The sequence below is a fragment of the Puma concolor genome, chromosome D1 (assembly GCF_028749965.1).
Source record: "Puma concolor isolate L17-30 chromosome D1, mPumCon1.1.hap2, whole genome shotgun sequence".
Taxonomy (NCBI): domain Eukaryota; kingdom Metazoa; phylum Chordata; class Mammalia; order Carnivora; family Felidae; genus Puma; species Puma concolor.
This window is the reverse complement of record NC_141676.1, coordinates 9,767,820-9,782,017: the sequence shown is the minus strand read 5'-3', so window position 1 is coordinate 9,782,017 and position 14,198 is coordinate 9,767,820. Positions and strand designations below refer to the sequence as shown.

The following is a 14,198-nucleotide window of genomic DNA, read 5'->3' as shown; positions in this document are numbered from 1 at the left end:
CCGCCCGTGTTCTCAGAGGCACTAGATAGCAGGAGGACGGTGCTCCTGAGCCTGAAGCCGTGAAGCGCTCCAGCCGCTGAGTCCTGGCTGGCCAGGGAGCTCGGGAGGTGCCCGCACGGCCTGGCCCCTCTCACGTGCGCATTTCCCCAGGTTTGTGATCCTGTCTGTGGTGCTCTTCGGCCTGGTCTACAACCCCAACGAGGCCTGCTCCCTGAACCTGGTGGACCACGGCCGCGGCTACCTAGGCATCCTCCTGAGCTGCATGATCGCCGAGATGGCCATCATCTGGCTGAGCATGCGCGGGGGCATCCTCTACACAGAGCCCCGCGAATCCATGCAGTACGTGCTCTACGTGCGCCTGGGTAAGGGCCACCTGCCTCGGGTGGGGGCGGCTCCGGACCACCCCCACCTCCACCCTCCTCTCGCGCTCCATCATTCATCCAGCCAACATCTGGTGGGCACACGCGATGGGCCAGGCCCTGGGCCAGCACCAGGGTCCAGCGGCGAGCCAGCAGGCTTACTGGGCTTACGTTCTGGACCAGGGGTGGGCGGACGGTGGCCTGAGGGCCACATCCAGCCTGCCGTCTGTTTTTGTAAATAGTTTTATTGGAACCCAGCCACACTCATTCGTTTACGTGCTCACTCCCTATGGCTGCTTTTGCATGACTCTAGCGGAGCTGAGTGGTCATGACCGAGAATAGGACCCACAAGTGTAAGATACTTACTCTGGCCCTGACAGAAAAAGTTCTTTGGCCCCTGTTCTAGGCCAAGTGCGTCTCTTCAGCTGCTTTGAAATCCTCCCCCAGGCAGCGCTCCCCTTCGCCAGAAGCCTCTCCGGGGCCCAGATTCGCTCCCTGGGAGGCCGGCCTGTGTTCTCTTTCTGGGCTTCGGTTCCAGCTGCTGTTCCCGGTCTTTCCTCGTGAACGCTTCTCTGGGGCTTCTGTGAACTGCACTAAGCCCTTCCCCTTGCTAAGTGAGGGAGGAGCCATTTTTGGTCTCATTTTACAGATGAGGAATCTGGGGCCCAGGGAGGTTAATTAGCTCCCTTCAAGGTCACACGGCTAGTGTGTGTGTGTGTGTGTCACAGCTGGGGTTTGAACCCAGGTTGTTTGTCTCCAAAGTCTGGAGTCTGAGCTGCCGCAGGTGCTGCCTGTGGAGCCGGGGTCTCTAACGCTGCCCCGCGTCCCCACACCCCCCGGCCTGGGCAGCCACGTGGCCTGCTGGGGTTCCTCCTTCCTCCCTCCCCGAGTGCCGGAGCCTCCTCCTGGGGAAATAGCAGTCTCTGTGAGTGAACCCTCTCCCATCTAATTCTCCACAGTCCTGTAACGCAGACATCATCACTCCATTTTACAGATGAGGAAACGGAGGCCCAGGGAATTAGGTAACTTGCCCAAGATATGCCTGATACCGGAGTTCACAGGCATAATTCTAAAATCCTGAAAGAACAGAGAAATGCCACTTCATCCTCCGCCTTTCCAGGGGGATCACCCTCTGAGGGGGAACCTCAGGGGCCCTTGGGCATTTAAGCTGGAACAGGTGGTGGGCACGCTGTGGCAGGACAGAACGGCAGCGGGACCGCCGTGCCCCGTGGGCCCTCTCTGCCACGAGGCTGGTGGCCCTGCCGCAGGAGGGACCGGGCGGAGGTTCCGGGGCCCTTCCCTGGCAGGCCCACCCTGGCCATCCTTCAGCCAGCACCCTGCTCTCCTTGTAGCCATCCTGGTGATCGAGTTCATCTATGCCATCGTGGGCATCGTCTGGCTCACTCAGTACTACACCTCCTGCAACGACCTCACTGCCAAGAACGTCACCCTCGGTATGTAAGCCAGCCCCCCCGCCCCGGGGGTTGGAAGGGACAGGGTCAGCTTAGAGAAGAGGAAGCTCAGGCACCTCCCAGGGCAAAGGGTTTCCGTGAGGACACTGGGCAGGATGGCGGTGGCCTTTATCCTGCAGTCTGCCATCCCGCCTCAGAGGAACCTGTTGTGTGCGGGGGGGCGGGGGGGCGCAGCCTCACCGGAAACCCACAGAGCTGGCCGCTCTGAACCAAGGGTGGGCCTTGGGGTCATGGCTCAGGGGGACTCGGGGGGCACGGGGACAACCAGGTGACCAGAGGCCGGGGCCAGGGGCTTCTGAGCCTGGCGGTGACAGGGAGGCTCCGGCGCCCCTTTCCCCAGAGCTGGCGAGCCAGGGAGGTCCCCCCCAGCACCTCCCCACCTTGTTTCCCACCGCCACCCCGTAGGGATGGTCGTCTGCAACTGGGTGGTCATCCTCAGCGTCTGCATCACCGTCCTCTGTGTCTTCGACCCCACGGGCCGCACCTTTGTCAAGCTAAGAGCCACCAAGAGGCGGCAGCGCAACCTCCGGACCTACAACCTCCGGTCAGTTGGCTGGGCGGGCGGGCGGCCCCCTAGCAGGTGCGCGGACAGGCGGGCACAGCCGGCCCCGAGCCGCCCAAACCGCAGCTCCGCCTGTGTGAGCCACAGGCATTGGCCAAAGTCTTAGCGTCTCCCTGCCTCAGTTTCTTGGTCTGTTAAGCGGGAATAATGACAGCTCCTGCCTCTGACGGCTGCTGTGAGATTTAAATAAAATAAGCGGGAAGTGGTTAATGCTGTGCTCACACGCTTGGTACGTGCTCGGTAAACGGGACCGTTGTTACCATTGCCTTCGTTTTCAGTGCTTGTTTGTTTTTCTTGTTTCTGTTTTCATTTATTTTGAGAGAGCACAAGAATGTGCATGCGTGCAGGGGTGGGGCAGAGAGAGGGAGAGAGAGAAGCCCAAGCAGGCCCCACATAGGGCTCAAGAGCCCGATGCAGGGCTGGAGCTCACGAACTGTGCTACCGTGACCTGAGCCAAAGCTGAGAGCCAGACATTGAAACGACTTAAGCTCACTTAAATGACCGAGCCGCCCAGGTGCCCCCATCTTCAGTGCTGCTAATCACAAGGGTCATAATAGCACGAAGCACGCATAACCCAAGCCAAGCATCACGTGTGCTAACTGACGGCAGCTCTGTGAGGTCACCCCTATGACGCAGACAGAGCTAGGACACAGAAGTTATGTGACTTGCCTGAGTGACACAGCCAGGATATGATGGAGCTAGGCTCAAGCTTTAGGAGATGTGGCTTTAGGGCCCTTGCTCCTAACCACCTGGCTAGGCTGCCTCTACGATTAAGGGACCTAGAGAAGGTTAACCAAGGAAGGCTTCCTGGAGGAGGTAAGTTTTGCACAGCCTTTAAAAGAAAGGGGAAAGCTGTGCCATGTTAGAGAAAATGAGGGAGGGAATCGAGGGTCACAGTGATTCCTGTTTCTTGAAAGAAAAAGAGAGGGGAGGGGGGCTTCCAGGGTGCCCCGTGGTGACTCTACTATGACCCAGGCTCTATGAGGACCCCCTTTTGCACCATCAGTCCACTGGCTCATTCTCCAACCTGGTGCTGTTAGGAGACCCATTCTATCGATGAGGAGGAGTTAGTCCCAGAGAGGGCAGGTCACTTGCCACAGGTCATGCTGATGAGAGTGGTCGTGGCGACTCCGTCTCCAGGGCAGGGGATCAGGAGCCCTCAGCCAGGGCCGCGGGTCCCCCAGGAACTCTCCCCACCCCGCCCTCCTGCGCCTCCGCTCTGGGCTCCCCTCAGGCCCTCCACGTCAGCTCAGCTCGGCTCAACGGCCAGAGCCACACCCGCGCCTGGGCTGGCCACCTCCCAGCCCAAAATACCAGGTCCCGGAGCCAAGGCCCTGGAGCCCGTTTTCCCTGGCGGTGCAGTGGGCCACCACCACCCCGTCCCATTTTCACGCTCAGAGCCCACGCCCCCACCCGACCTGGTTTCTGGGCTCCTGGGGCCCTGGGAAAAAAAAAATCTCCCCTCTCTGATTCTGGGTAATTGCCCTGGGGGCCCAGGGAAGCCAACGCCTTTGCAGTTGGGGGCTGTCGGTTTAATTAGAAAGTTTTCCTGTAGTTTCTGGCCCTGTGGGGGCAAGAGGCCTCAGAGCTGGGGCTCCGACCTGTTGCGTCTTCTCCAGCTCTCCGCAGGGGTCGGGAGGGCAGCCTAGGCTGCAGCTTGGTTAATATGACCACCTCTCACTCGGGCTGGTCTCCGCTGGCCCTCCCTCAGCTCTGAAAGCCAACAGTTTTTTTAACAAGGACATTTTCAAGCCTGCCTGCCCTTTCTCCACTTCCAGGAGAACGACACTGACAGGTTATTTTAGCATCTGGAAGTCAGGAAGCTGTTTAAGTCCCGGGCCCTCTCTCCTTCCAGTGAAATCTCGTAGGGGTTGGGAGATAGATTATTCCCAGCGCTATTCCCTGGGAGCCTTGACCTTGGATCTTTGCAGGGGTGTCTTCCCTCCCTTCACTTTAGTGAGCCCCGGGGCAGAGGGGTGCTGGGTCCATGAACTTTCTATCCAGATTCAGTGTCTCTCTGCCGGTGTGGGTCTCCAGTAGCCTAACTGATGCAGGAGGCCAAACCCGTCACTGGCTCCATCTGCCACCTGGTGGACCTAAGGGGTAGTGCAGTCAAGTGTATAGTCAGCACTTTCCGTCAACCAGAGGCCCAACAGGAAATACTCTTTAAAAGCCCATTAGATTAGAAAGAGTTAAAGAATGTGATGCTCTGGGAACCCAGCTTGCCAGCATGCTGTCCCTTCATCAAGCCCCTGGCAGGTGGGACGTTGGTTTATGACGTAAGGCTGCCCAGGTCCCTTAAGAGCTGGTAGATCCCAGAAGCGGCAATTCCCTTCTATCCTTCGCGCCCTTTCCTAACCCCCTCCTCTAGCCCTAGAAAGCTCTGTGGCTTTCCCTGTTCCTTGTGGCCCACTGCCTTATGGAGCCAGGGCTGCAGGAAGCAGCCCCTAGCTGCAGAGAGGAGCCAACAGGCTTGGCAAGGAGGGCCTGGCCTGTCACTCCTGATGGACACTAAGAGCCTTGCAGCCATTCGGGGCCACCCCTGTTAACCACCAAGCCTCAGGATCTGAAGGGGCTGGAGGGAGGGGGAGGGCACACGTCACAAAAGCAAACCAGCCCTGTCTTGCTCAATCTTGAAACTGACATATTTAATGTCCGTGCTCTTAAATTCACACTCAAAACACCCCGATTTCTGGGCACCCAGAAATTGGAAGGGGCCCAGTGGATAATTGGCCAGTTGCTCTGCCTTTGGGTACAGACTCCTGGATACCCTGACTCCCCATCAGAGCAGCTAGACACATTGGGACGGGGGGGTGGTGGCGGGAATAGACAGGCACCAGCCATGCAGATGAAAGGTGGGGGCCCTTGTCCCCTCTTATGTAACAGAGCCAAGGCGTTGAGAAATACAGAGCCTCATCTGGCCCTTAAACTCCCCCCAAATACAGGGAGGGAAATCCTTTCCAAGGGGAAGTAAGTCTGTCCAACAGGTCTGCTCCGGGTTTCACAGTGACTTGGCTGAGAGGCCCAGCACCCTGCTGTTGTCTCCCTGGGCTCATAGTTTGCACCGTTGGATACCCGAGCAGTCCCCAGTTTGGGCTCCCACCTCTGAAGCCCCCAGGCCCAGGCCTGTTCTCTCCTAGACCTCCTGCCGGGGAGCCCTTTGCTGCGATCCTGGGAACAGGCTGCCCTGTTTCCATCCCATCTGGACCTAGGCTCTTCCGGTCCCATCCCCTGACCTCACACATACCAACTCTCCCCCTCTGCAGGCACCGCTTAGAGGAGGGTCAGGCCACCAGCTGGTCGCGCCGGCTCAAAGTGTTCCTCTGCTGCACTCGGACGAAGGACTCCCAGTCAGTAAGTACTGGGAAATCTCTCCCGTCAGGTTCACATCCTGCTGTCAGCCACTCCGGAGCCGTCACTCCGTGGCAGAGCCAGGCGGGGCGGGGCTGGTCGACGGGCGCCGCCGGGTTTTAAGCAAGAGCGAGGTGACAGCCTGCTCATACGAGGATCTGTTATCTGCTGACCGCACTCCCTCCAGCAGGCGAAACAGCCGGTCCCCTGCTTTGTCGAGGGGACGGAAAGGTTTCGAGACCTTCCATCCACCCCCTTTGGAACTTACAGCCTAGTTTGGGGAGGACGTACTGAAAAACCAGGGTGGCCTGAAAGCAAAGAACAGCATGGGAACACAAGTGACTCTGGGAGATGCTTCGGAGCTGTCAAGTGCTGAGCCCCAGTCGCACCCAGTCAGCCTCCACACCCTGTGCTCCGCGGAGCAGCCGAAGGGTCAGGCCAGTCAGTGCCGGGCGCTACGGAAGAAAGGCCCGGTCAGCTGAGGGCGGCCCCTGGTGGGGCGGCAGGGCCCCCGGGGTCCTTGAGGCAGAGTCCCCCCCCCCCCCCCCCAGTGCTGGCAGGGCCCTTAGACACTATTTAGTGGCCCCTCCTCGTTTTACAGATCAGGCGGCTGAGGCCCAGAGGGCCCAGACTTGTTCAGCGTCCCACAGCTAGTTAGTGGCCGAGCCGGTGAGGTCAGGAGACCACTCCTCCCCGAGGCAGACAGCAAGTGCCCTCCACGGAAGCCGCCCGAGGCCCGAGCGGCTCCTTCCCACCAGCAGTCCCTGGTGAGCTGTGGAATGAGTAATCGGGTATAAGAAAGCCCCACCCCCCTCCGTCCCTGGAGGTGGTGCCTCTCCATCACTCTGCTGTGCTGCTGAAAGTTGGAACTGAGTGCCAACATTGAAAACCAGGGCATTTACGTACGGGTGGCATCTCTAGATCTGGTTCGCGGCGCAGTCAGCCAGGGGCTGAGAAGGAGCAGGCTCGGTCTGGCCTCATTAGGCCTTTGAGTTTGCAACCCCTGATTTGTCTTCCCTTTCGAGTGCCAGGCACTCAAGGGTAAAAGAAACCCAGCAAGAGAGAACCAGTCGCCACGAGTGTGTTCCCGTCACAGCCTCCCCTAAGAGGTTAGGGAGGTGCTTCCAGACTTCTCCTCCGACTGTGGCAGGGAAGGCACTGAGCGCACCGACCAGCGTGGCCGCCTGGCCCGGGCTCGGGCCGGCCTGAGGACCAGGCTTACAGGGAACCCGGGGAGGTGGGGGCCGCTGGCCCAGAGTCGCACCTTTCTCCAGGCACATCGTGAGGGTCCCTGAGCCTGCAGCTGTGGGCAGCTGGGGGAGGGGGCCTGACACCCCAGAGGCTCAGCCCTTAGGAGGCCGTTCGAGGTCACAGCTGGTGGGAGGTGGGAAGAAACTTAGCGTGGAGAGGCAGCGGCCAGGAGCTCAGTTTTGGCTTCTCTGCTAGAGAGAAAGGCGGAGGAGAACAAGCCGGGCCGAGCAGGCCTTGATTCCTAGTGACTGGGGAAAGAACAGGAAATGGCTCACGTTGGCATCTGTGCGTGGTAGGCGGTGATGGTGAGTGCCGTAGGAGCTCTGAGGACAGAAGAGGGCCGGGAGGTGGAGGACGGACGAGGTTCGGTGGCTGTCCCAGACGGCTCTGGCCAGGTCCGCGGGGCCCTGAGCCCAGGCTAGGGCCCCTGGGGTCACGGCTGCAGAGGGTCACGTGGGGTTGGACCCAGCTGGCGCCGTGCAGGTGCCGGGGCGAGCTTGCACCGGGCCCAGAGCAGAGTCCCGGCCCTGGGGGATTCACGCCCGGTCTCTCGCCCTCTCTCCCGCTCCCCTGCCCCTGCCTCCCACCCCCCTGGACCTCACAGGATGCCTACTCGGAAATCGCCTACCTCTTCGCCGAGTTTTTCCGAGACCTCGACATCGTGCCGTCCGACATCATTGCGGGCCTGGTGCTGCTCCGGCAGCGGCAGCGGGCCAAGCGCAACGCGGTGCTGGACGAGGTGAGTGCCCGCCCTCCTCCCGGCGTCTCCCTGCTGTCCCGGTGCCACTCTCCAGGTTTCCGGAGGTCACCCTCTGACGCCAGCTCCCCACCACACGCCCCCTTGGGGGCATTGAGGCCCTTGGGAAGCAGGCAGAGTGAGAGCCTAGAGGGCCTGGACCCCCTTTCTCAGCCACGCAGCTGGACCTGGGACAGCCAGCCGCCTTTACACGCTGGTTTTACAGGCGAACAATGACATTTTGGCCTTCCTGTCTGGGATGCCAGTGACCAGAAACACCAAGTATCTCGACCTCAAGAACTCGGTGAGTCAGAAGCACCCCCCACCCTGCCTGCCCCGGGTCCCTCTCCCTCTGCTGGGATGAGCTGAGCAGACCACCTGCCAGCCGCCCCGACAGCGGGCTGCACCTGCTCCTCCCTGAGTCCCCCTGCAGCTCTCCGGCCAGCCGCTCACCTCGGTTCACGCACGCCTTCATCCCGAGAACCCCCACCCCCACCCCCATCATGCTGGTTCTCCGGATGAAACCCTGGAATCTGCTTGACCACACTCAGAACGTTTGGTCCTGGCCTCTTGAGATTATCAAGAGCTTCACGGGGTGGGGGGGCAGGGAGCTGCTTTTATTATTGCCGCTGCTGCTGTGGTCATAAAAGACAGCAGCACGTAACCCGCTGGTTTCAAGCTTTTTTGAGCAGCAGAACCTCTCCTCGGGCATCTTAGCTAGAAATCCGGTGTGTCACAGGTAATGGTGGGGCCGGTCCTGTGGCCGGGGAGCCCCCCGCCTGCCCCCCCCCCCCGCCCCCCGCCATACCTCAAGGGCACTGTGTTCCCCGGGCTAAAACTGCAGCCAGCAGCCTCAGGAGCAAACCCACTTAGGAACGCATCAGCTCCGCCACTGTCGCCGTGACCTTGGGCGCGTCCCCATCCCCTCTGAGCCCGTCCCTGCGTGTGTAATGGTGCCGGGCCCACCTTCCACACAGAACTCTGGTGGGGAGAAGAGGAGCCATCCGGAGTCCAGCTCCCCACAAGGTCTCAGCCGGGACCCTACTAGAAAGGATTTACCCCTTGTAGCGAAATCCCCTAGAAAAGCCTCCGTCTGTCCCCACTGCCCAAAGTAGGTGTTCGTATCCCCTCTGAAAACAGCCCACCCACGGCAGGTGCCCAGCCCAGCCGGGCTTCCCCGGGGTGGCCCTGGGCTCTCTCGCCATGTGAAGGGGGAGGGGCAGAGGCAGGCAGCAGAGCCTTGAGGTGCTGGGGTCCCCGCCTGCTGCTTGGCAAAGCCTGCCCGTGCCCCGCCCTCCAGCCAGAGCCAGGGAGGATGATTGCTTTCTTCAGCTCATTCCTAAAGAGCAGACAGGGCTGGCCCAGGGATGGTTCTACCCCTCTGGGCCCTTATTAAGGAGCTACCTAGTTCACTTCACAAGATGACTAATCACCCTCTTTAACTTTTACAAGGTGACTAATTCCCTCTAAGTGCAGGGGCCCTCCGGTGCCTGGCACACCCGGGACACCGGAAGCCGCTTTGCTGGGACACCTGTGCCTCCTGTGTCCTTCCAGCCCATCAGGCTGATGACAATAGCCGCTGGCCTCAGACACCGGGTTTCAAACTGGCGCCTTTCTCTGGAGAGATCCCAATCTGCTCCAGACGTCCCCTGGGAGCCTGTGACTTGACGAGTCAAACTGGAGTCTCCCTGGATTTGCAGACCAGGAACCCGAGGGCCGGGAGGGCCAGCTGACGGCTTCTCTGGTCACCCAGGGCCTGCAGGGCCAGCCCTGCCGCTCAAGGCCTGGATACCCCCAGCTGGAGGGCCCAGGGCCTCTCGGGGTCAAATCTCCCTTCCCAGGCCTGATTGCCGAGGCGGGGTGAATGCCACCCCGCCTCCCCCTCTCTTCCCTTGTCGGAAAAAACGGGCAAGGAAATCGATCCAGCACTGCGAGTGTTTTTCTGTCCCCAAATCATTAATTCTGAGGTTGGAGCAGCAGGACAGGCCCCAGGAGGCTTCGTGCCCTGGTTGCACGGAGATAATTAGGGAAATGCAATTATCATCTAGAGGAGCGGTCCCTCCTCCACGGTGGGAGCCGGGTGGGCCTACAGCCCCCGGGGAGGCTGGCAGGACCGCTCCCTCCTCCTTCCTGGGGAGCCCTTGGGCCCAGAGGCTGCAGGCGGAAAGGGCAAGGGGTGACTGACTCCGCTTCCTCTCTTCCAGCAAGAGATGCTCCGCTACAAAGAGGTCTGCTACTACATGCTATTCGCTCTGGCCGCCTACGGGTGGCCCATGTACCTGATGCGGAAGCCTGCCTGTGGCCTCTGCCAGCTGGCTCGGTCCTGCTCGTGAGTACCCCGTCCTGTCCTTCTGGCCGGCCAGTGCGTGCGGAGGAGCCGAGGTCCCGCGGCTGGGCCAGCCTGTGGGACGCTCTCCCTGAACAGACTGTGCCTGCTGCCCTGCCCCCACCTCCCCTGTGGTCTGCAACCCGCCCTTCCTCTCCTCCACCCCGCCTGTGGGCCTCGACCTTTCTAGTCACGCATTATCCCCAGGCAGGGAAGAACATGGGCTTTGGAATCACGCAGATTCCAAAATCTGCTCTGAATCCAGAGTTTGTCACCCGCAGCCTTGGGCGAGTCGGCAGCCTTGGGCGAGTCGACCCCCCTACCTCTGCAAGGCTCGGTTTCTTTATCTGTGTAATGGGGATGCTGGAGCTCTTTTGAGAGGATTCAACGATAGCTGTCCAGCCTCTGGCACTGCTGGTTCCCTTCCCCTGCCGTGTCTGTCTCTACCTCTCTCAACCACTCCCCTCTGCCCACATCTTGCTCCCTCCTGCTCCTGTCCTGTGCTCCACCTCTCTGAAAGAAAGGATTTTCCACCCCAGGCCTGCCTGCAGCCCGCCTCAGGGGCCCGGTGGACCGTGCTTCCCTAAGTGGACCAGAGAAGGGCACAGCTCCAGGAGGGGCCCTTCCCCGTCCTCGGTGTGTCCAACCTCAGTGTGGCCCAGACAGAAGGAGGACAGCTCCCTGGCTCCCTGGTCCCGAAAGGCTGGCAGGCTGGGCGGCAGCTTCTGTCTGTGACACCCCTGCCCTTGGGGCGGCCACACCTCTCCTGTGGTGTCCTTTGTTTCCAGAAAGCTGGGTGGCCCTGGGGACCTGGTTCTCCCCATCCCCGCACGCCCCCCCAGTGACTCACAGAGCGGACCACACACCCCACGCCCCCTCCCACAGCGGGTCCTCCCAGCGTCCCTGGGAGTCCCTGCCGCTGCCTAAGAAGCTTCTTGAAATGAGCACCAGACCAGGAGTCCCGGGACCTGGGCTCTGACAGGCCCTGCGCCGTCACTCACGGGCAGGGTGGGGGCGTCATTTGTGCAGGCGGTGTCTGTCCCACCTGCACATGAGGTATTTCGGAAGCCAGGGAGTCACTGGCAGGCCGGGCACTCGGGGTGACATGCAGGCAGGAGGGATGCTGCTGTTTTTCAGCTCCCCGGTGCTGCAGGGAGAGAGAAGACGGTCCTCAAGGCCAAGGGTTCAAGCCCAGGTCTCTGTCCCTGAAGGCCACGCTGCGGTGGCCATGGGCTGACCGGGGTTAGAGAGAGGAGACAGCTGCCTGAGAACAGGAGTCTGGCCCCCAGACCCAGGCCGGCCCCCACTTGGCCCTACGGTTGGTGGGAGCCTCTCCCAGCGTGGGTTGAGGTGGCTGCCCACCCCAGGCCCGGTAGCTTCCGAGATGCAGCCGGACCCTGAGTTTGCTCAGCGAGGCTACTCCTCTTCGGGATGTAACAATCCCTTAGGTGCTGCTTGAGTGAAGACAAACCTCCCAGCATCACCGAAATTCAGGCTCCTTAATAAAATCCCAGCTGTCATCTCAAGACAGCTGGCAGATCGCGCTCTTGTGTCCGCTCCGGGCTGCAGGGCTGGTCGGCTGGGTGCTGGCTCCCTCTGGTGGCCTGAGGAGCCCCTGCACTCCCTAGCAGGGTGCCCGGCTCTGACACTCAGCCCCTCGTTGAGGGGGATGCCTACCCCGTGTGCCTGGCGCTGGGGACACAGCGGTAAACCAAGCAGAGCAAAGCCTGCCCCGTGGAGCCATCGCCTGGTGGAGAGGTGCAGACAGTACACAGACAGGGACCCGGAGCCCGTTGGAGCAGATTGATGCTTTGGGGAAAAATAAAGTCGGATGTGTCGTCAGGCTGGGGAACGCTGGCAGGGGCCTGGCTGTGCTAGATGAGGTGTCCAGGGTGGATGTCCCCGTGACCTACACTTGAGCAGAGGTCTGAAGGAAGTGAGAAGTCCTGTCATGAGATATGGCCAGTGCATCTGAGGGCAGGCAGGAAGGCCGGTGGGGCCGGAGGGAAGTCGAAGGTAGCAAGCCAGAGAACCAGGGCCTGATGGGGCAGCGCCCTTGACCCTTGCAAGGACTCCAGCTCTGACAGTAGACAAGAAAGGGCAGCACTGTAAGGTTTTGAGTGAAATGATGTGGCTTGACTCATGTCTCAGAGGCTCACCCTGGCTTCTGATCGAGAATGCCGAGGACAAGAGTAGAAGAGGGAGACCGGTCGGGAGGCCGCCACGACACTCCGAGCCAGAGATAATGGTGGAAAGGGTGGGCGCCAGGGAAGGTGGTTGGAGTCCATTCTGAATCTGAAGGCAGGGCGAGCTGATGTGCCGACCGCCAGGCCGTGGGACGAGAGGTGGGGGGAGGACCCGAGGCCAGGTCCAAGTCTGGGACTGTGCACAGAGCAGCTGGGTGTGGGGGATTCGGGGAGCACGCGGGGGTGGACCATCGGGGACTGGGACCTGGCATGGTTGGATGGGGGCGTCTGGAGGCCGGGAGCAGGGCGGGCGGTTCTGTAGCTCGGAGGAGGTGTTCAGTGCCGGAGAGCAGGAGCAGGTGTGGTGAGCGAGAAGGCAGGAAGATCGTTGCTCTGGCGGAGGACGAGCCCCAGGAGGCTGCCAGTGAGGGAGGAGCAGTCCAGGGGTGAGGGGGAGAGAGAGCGTCGAGGGCGAGGGAGAGACCCACCCGGTCCCATGCTGCCAGGAGGCCAAGTAGGCTGAGGACCCTGGGACTTGCGAGGGAGGTTCCAGAGAGGACGGCAGAGAGAATGGCTCTCCCGGGTCTCTGAGCCCTCTGCCACCTCGCCAGGTGCTGCCTGTGCCCTGCGCGGCCCCGCTTCGCCCCGGGAGTCACCATCGAGGAAGACAACTGCTGTGGCTGCAACGCCATTGCCATCCGGCGCCACTTCCTGGACGAGAACATGACCGCGGTGGATATCGTGTACACCTCCTGCCACGACGCGGTGAGGGGCCGCCCGCGCCGGGCCTGCACTCCCTCTGGGGCTGGGAGGTGGTCCCCGACCCCACACCCAACACTGGGGCTTCTCTGCCAGCCTTTTGGGGGAAGGGATCAAGGGAATAAGCAGTGAGGGCCTGGGGAGGGGGCGGCGGTCCTTCTAGACCCTGCAGGCAGGACGGCTGCTCTCAGGCTGTCTGAGCTGGAGGGGAGCCTGGAGGGCAGGGCGGGCTTTGTGCTGGATGGGGAGGGAGCCCCCGCCAGCCCTGCGGGGCCCAGCGGCCAAGGGAGCCGATTCCGTAGCAGGAAGACCTGCTCAGGTCACTCATTCCCCAGGTCTAGCCCCATCCCAAGGCCATTCGGCTCATGAACCCCCTTATCCTAGGTCTATGAGACCCCCTTCTACGTGGCAGTGGACCATGACAAGAAGAAGGTGGTGATCAGTATCCGGGGAACCCTTTCCCCTAAGGTATGCTGCCTGTGGCTCCCAGCCCGCCCCTGTGGACACCCTCACAGCCCCCGAGGGGTGCCTGTCGTCCTCACCCCTCACCCCACCCCTCACCCGTCCTCTCTTTCCATAAGGATGCGCTGACAGACCTCACTGGTGACGCTGAGCGCCTCCCTGTGGAGGGGCACCACGGCACCTGGCTGGGACACAAGGTACGCCCCGTTCCGGGCCCCTTGCCTTCTCTCCAACCCTGCTGGCACACAGACCTGTCTTGTTGCTGCGGTGGGGGGCCTCCCTGCTTGCGCCACCCCCCCCATCACCCCCCTGAGGTGCAGATTCATCTAGAAGTTCACTGTGGCCCACCCACCAGGACCCCCATGGTCCTACCTGGCCCAGATCCTGTCCCAGAAAAGCCTGAGGAGGCAGCACCTCACCCTACTTGGCCTCCTGGCAGCACAGGACCCAGGGGGTCTCTCCCTCGCCCTCAGACGCTCTCTCCCCTCCCTCACGGGCAGCCTCCTGGGGCTCGTCCTCTGCCAAACCACTGGTTTCTGGTAGACAGACATGCCACTCTTCTGAGCCTCAGTTTTGTCATCTGTGAGCTGGGACTGATGTGAGAAAGTATCCACCAGGCCCCACAGCCAGGAGTCAGGAGGGCCAAAGGGGAAAGGGGACAGGATTAGTGAGCTTCCAGCCACTGGTTTTTACTGGTCTCTAAAAGACCTCCCTCCCCCCCTGCCCGTGACACC

General features: G+C 61.4%; 1 protein-coding gene across 5 annotated transcripts in view; it reads left to right on the top strand.

Moving 5' to 3' along the window:
* The window catches only part of DAGLA (diacylglycerol lipase alpha), a 62,493-nt gene that overhangs the window by 37,909 nt on the left and 10,386 nt on the right, over window positions 1-14,198 (top strand). For 3 of the 5 annotated variants that reach the window (XM_086677218.1, XM_086677220.1, XM_086677219.1), the window contains exons 3-12: window positions 151-362; window positions 1,712-1,813; window positions 2,237-2,375; window positions 5,660-5,747; window positions 7,600-7,734; window positions 7,958-8,035; window positions 9,936-10,060; window positions 12,855-13,008; window positions 13,387-13,470; window positions 13,584-13,661. In XM_086677218.1, the coding sequence (XP_086533344.1) occupies window positions 151-362; window positions 1,712-1,813; window positions 2,237-2,375; window positions 5,660-5,747; window positions 7,600-7,734; window positions 7,958-8,035; window positions 9,936-10,060; window positions 12,855-13,008; window positions 13,387-13,470; window positions 13,584-13,661 (1,195 nt within the window). Of the gene's footprint in view, window positions 1-150; window positions 363-1,318; window positions 1,382-1,711; window positions 1,814-2,236; window positions 2,376-5,659; window positions 5,748-7,190; window positions 7,301-7,599; window positions 7,735-7,957; window positions 8,036-9,935; window positions 10,061-12,854; window positions 13,009-13,386; window positions 13,471-13,583; window positions 13,662-14,198 lie in introns of those variants that run through there. The other 2 variants (XM_086677221.1, XM_086677222.1) reach the window with 2 other exon arrangements.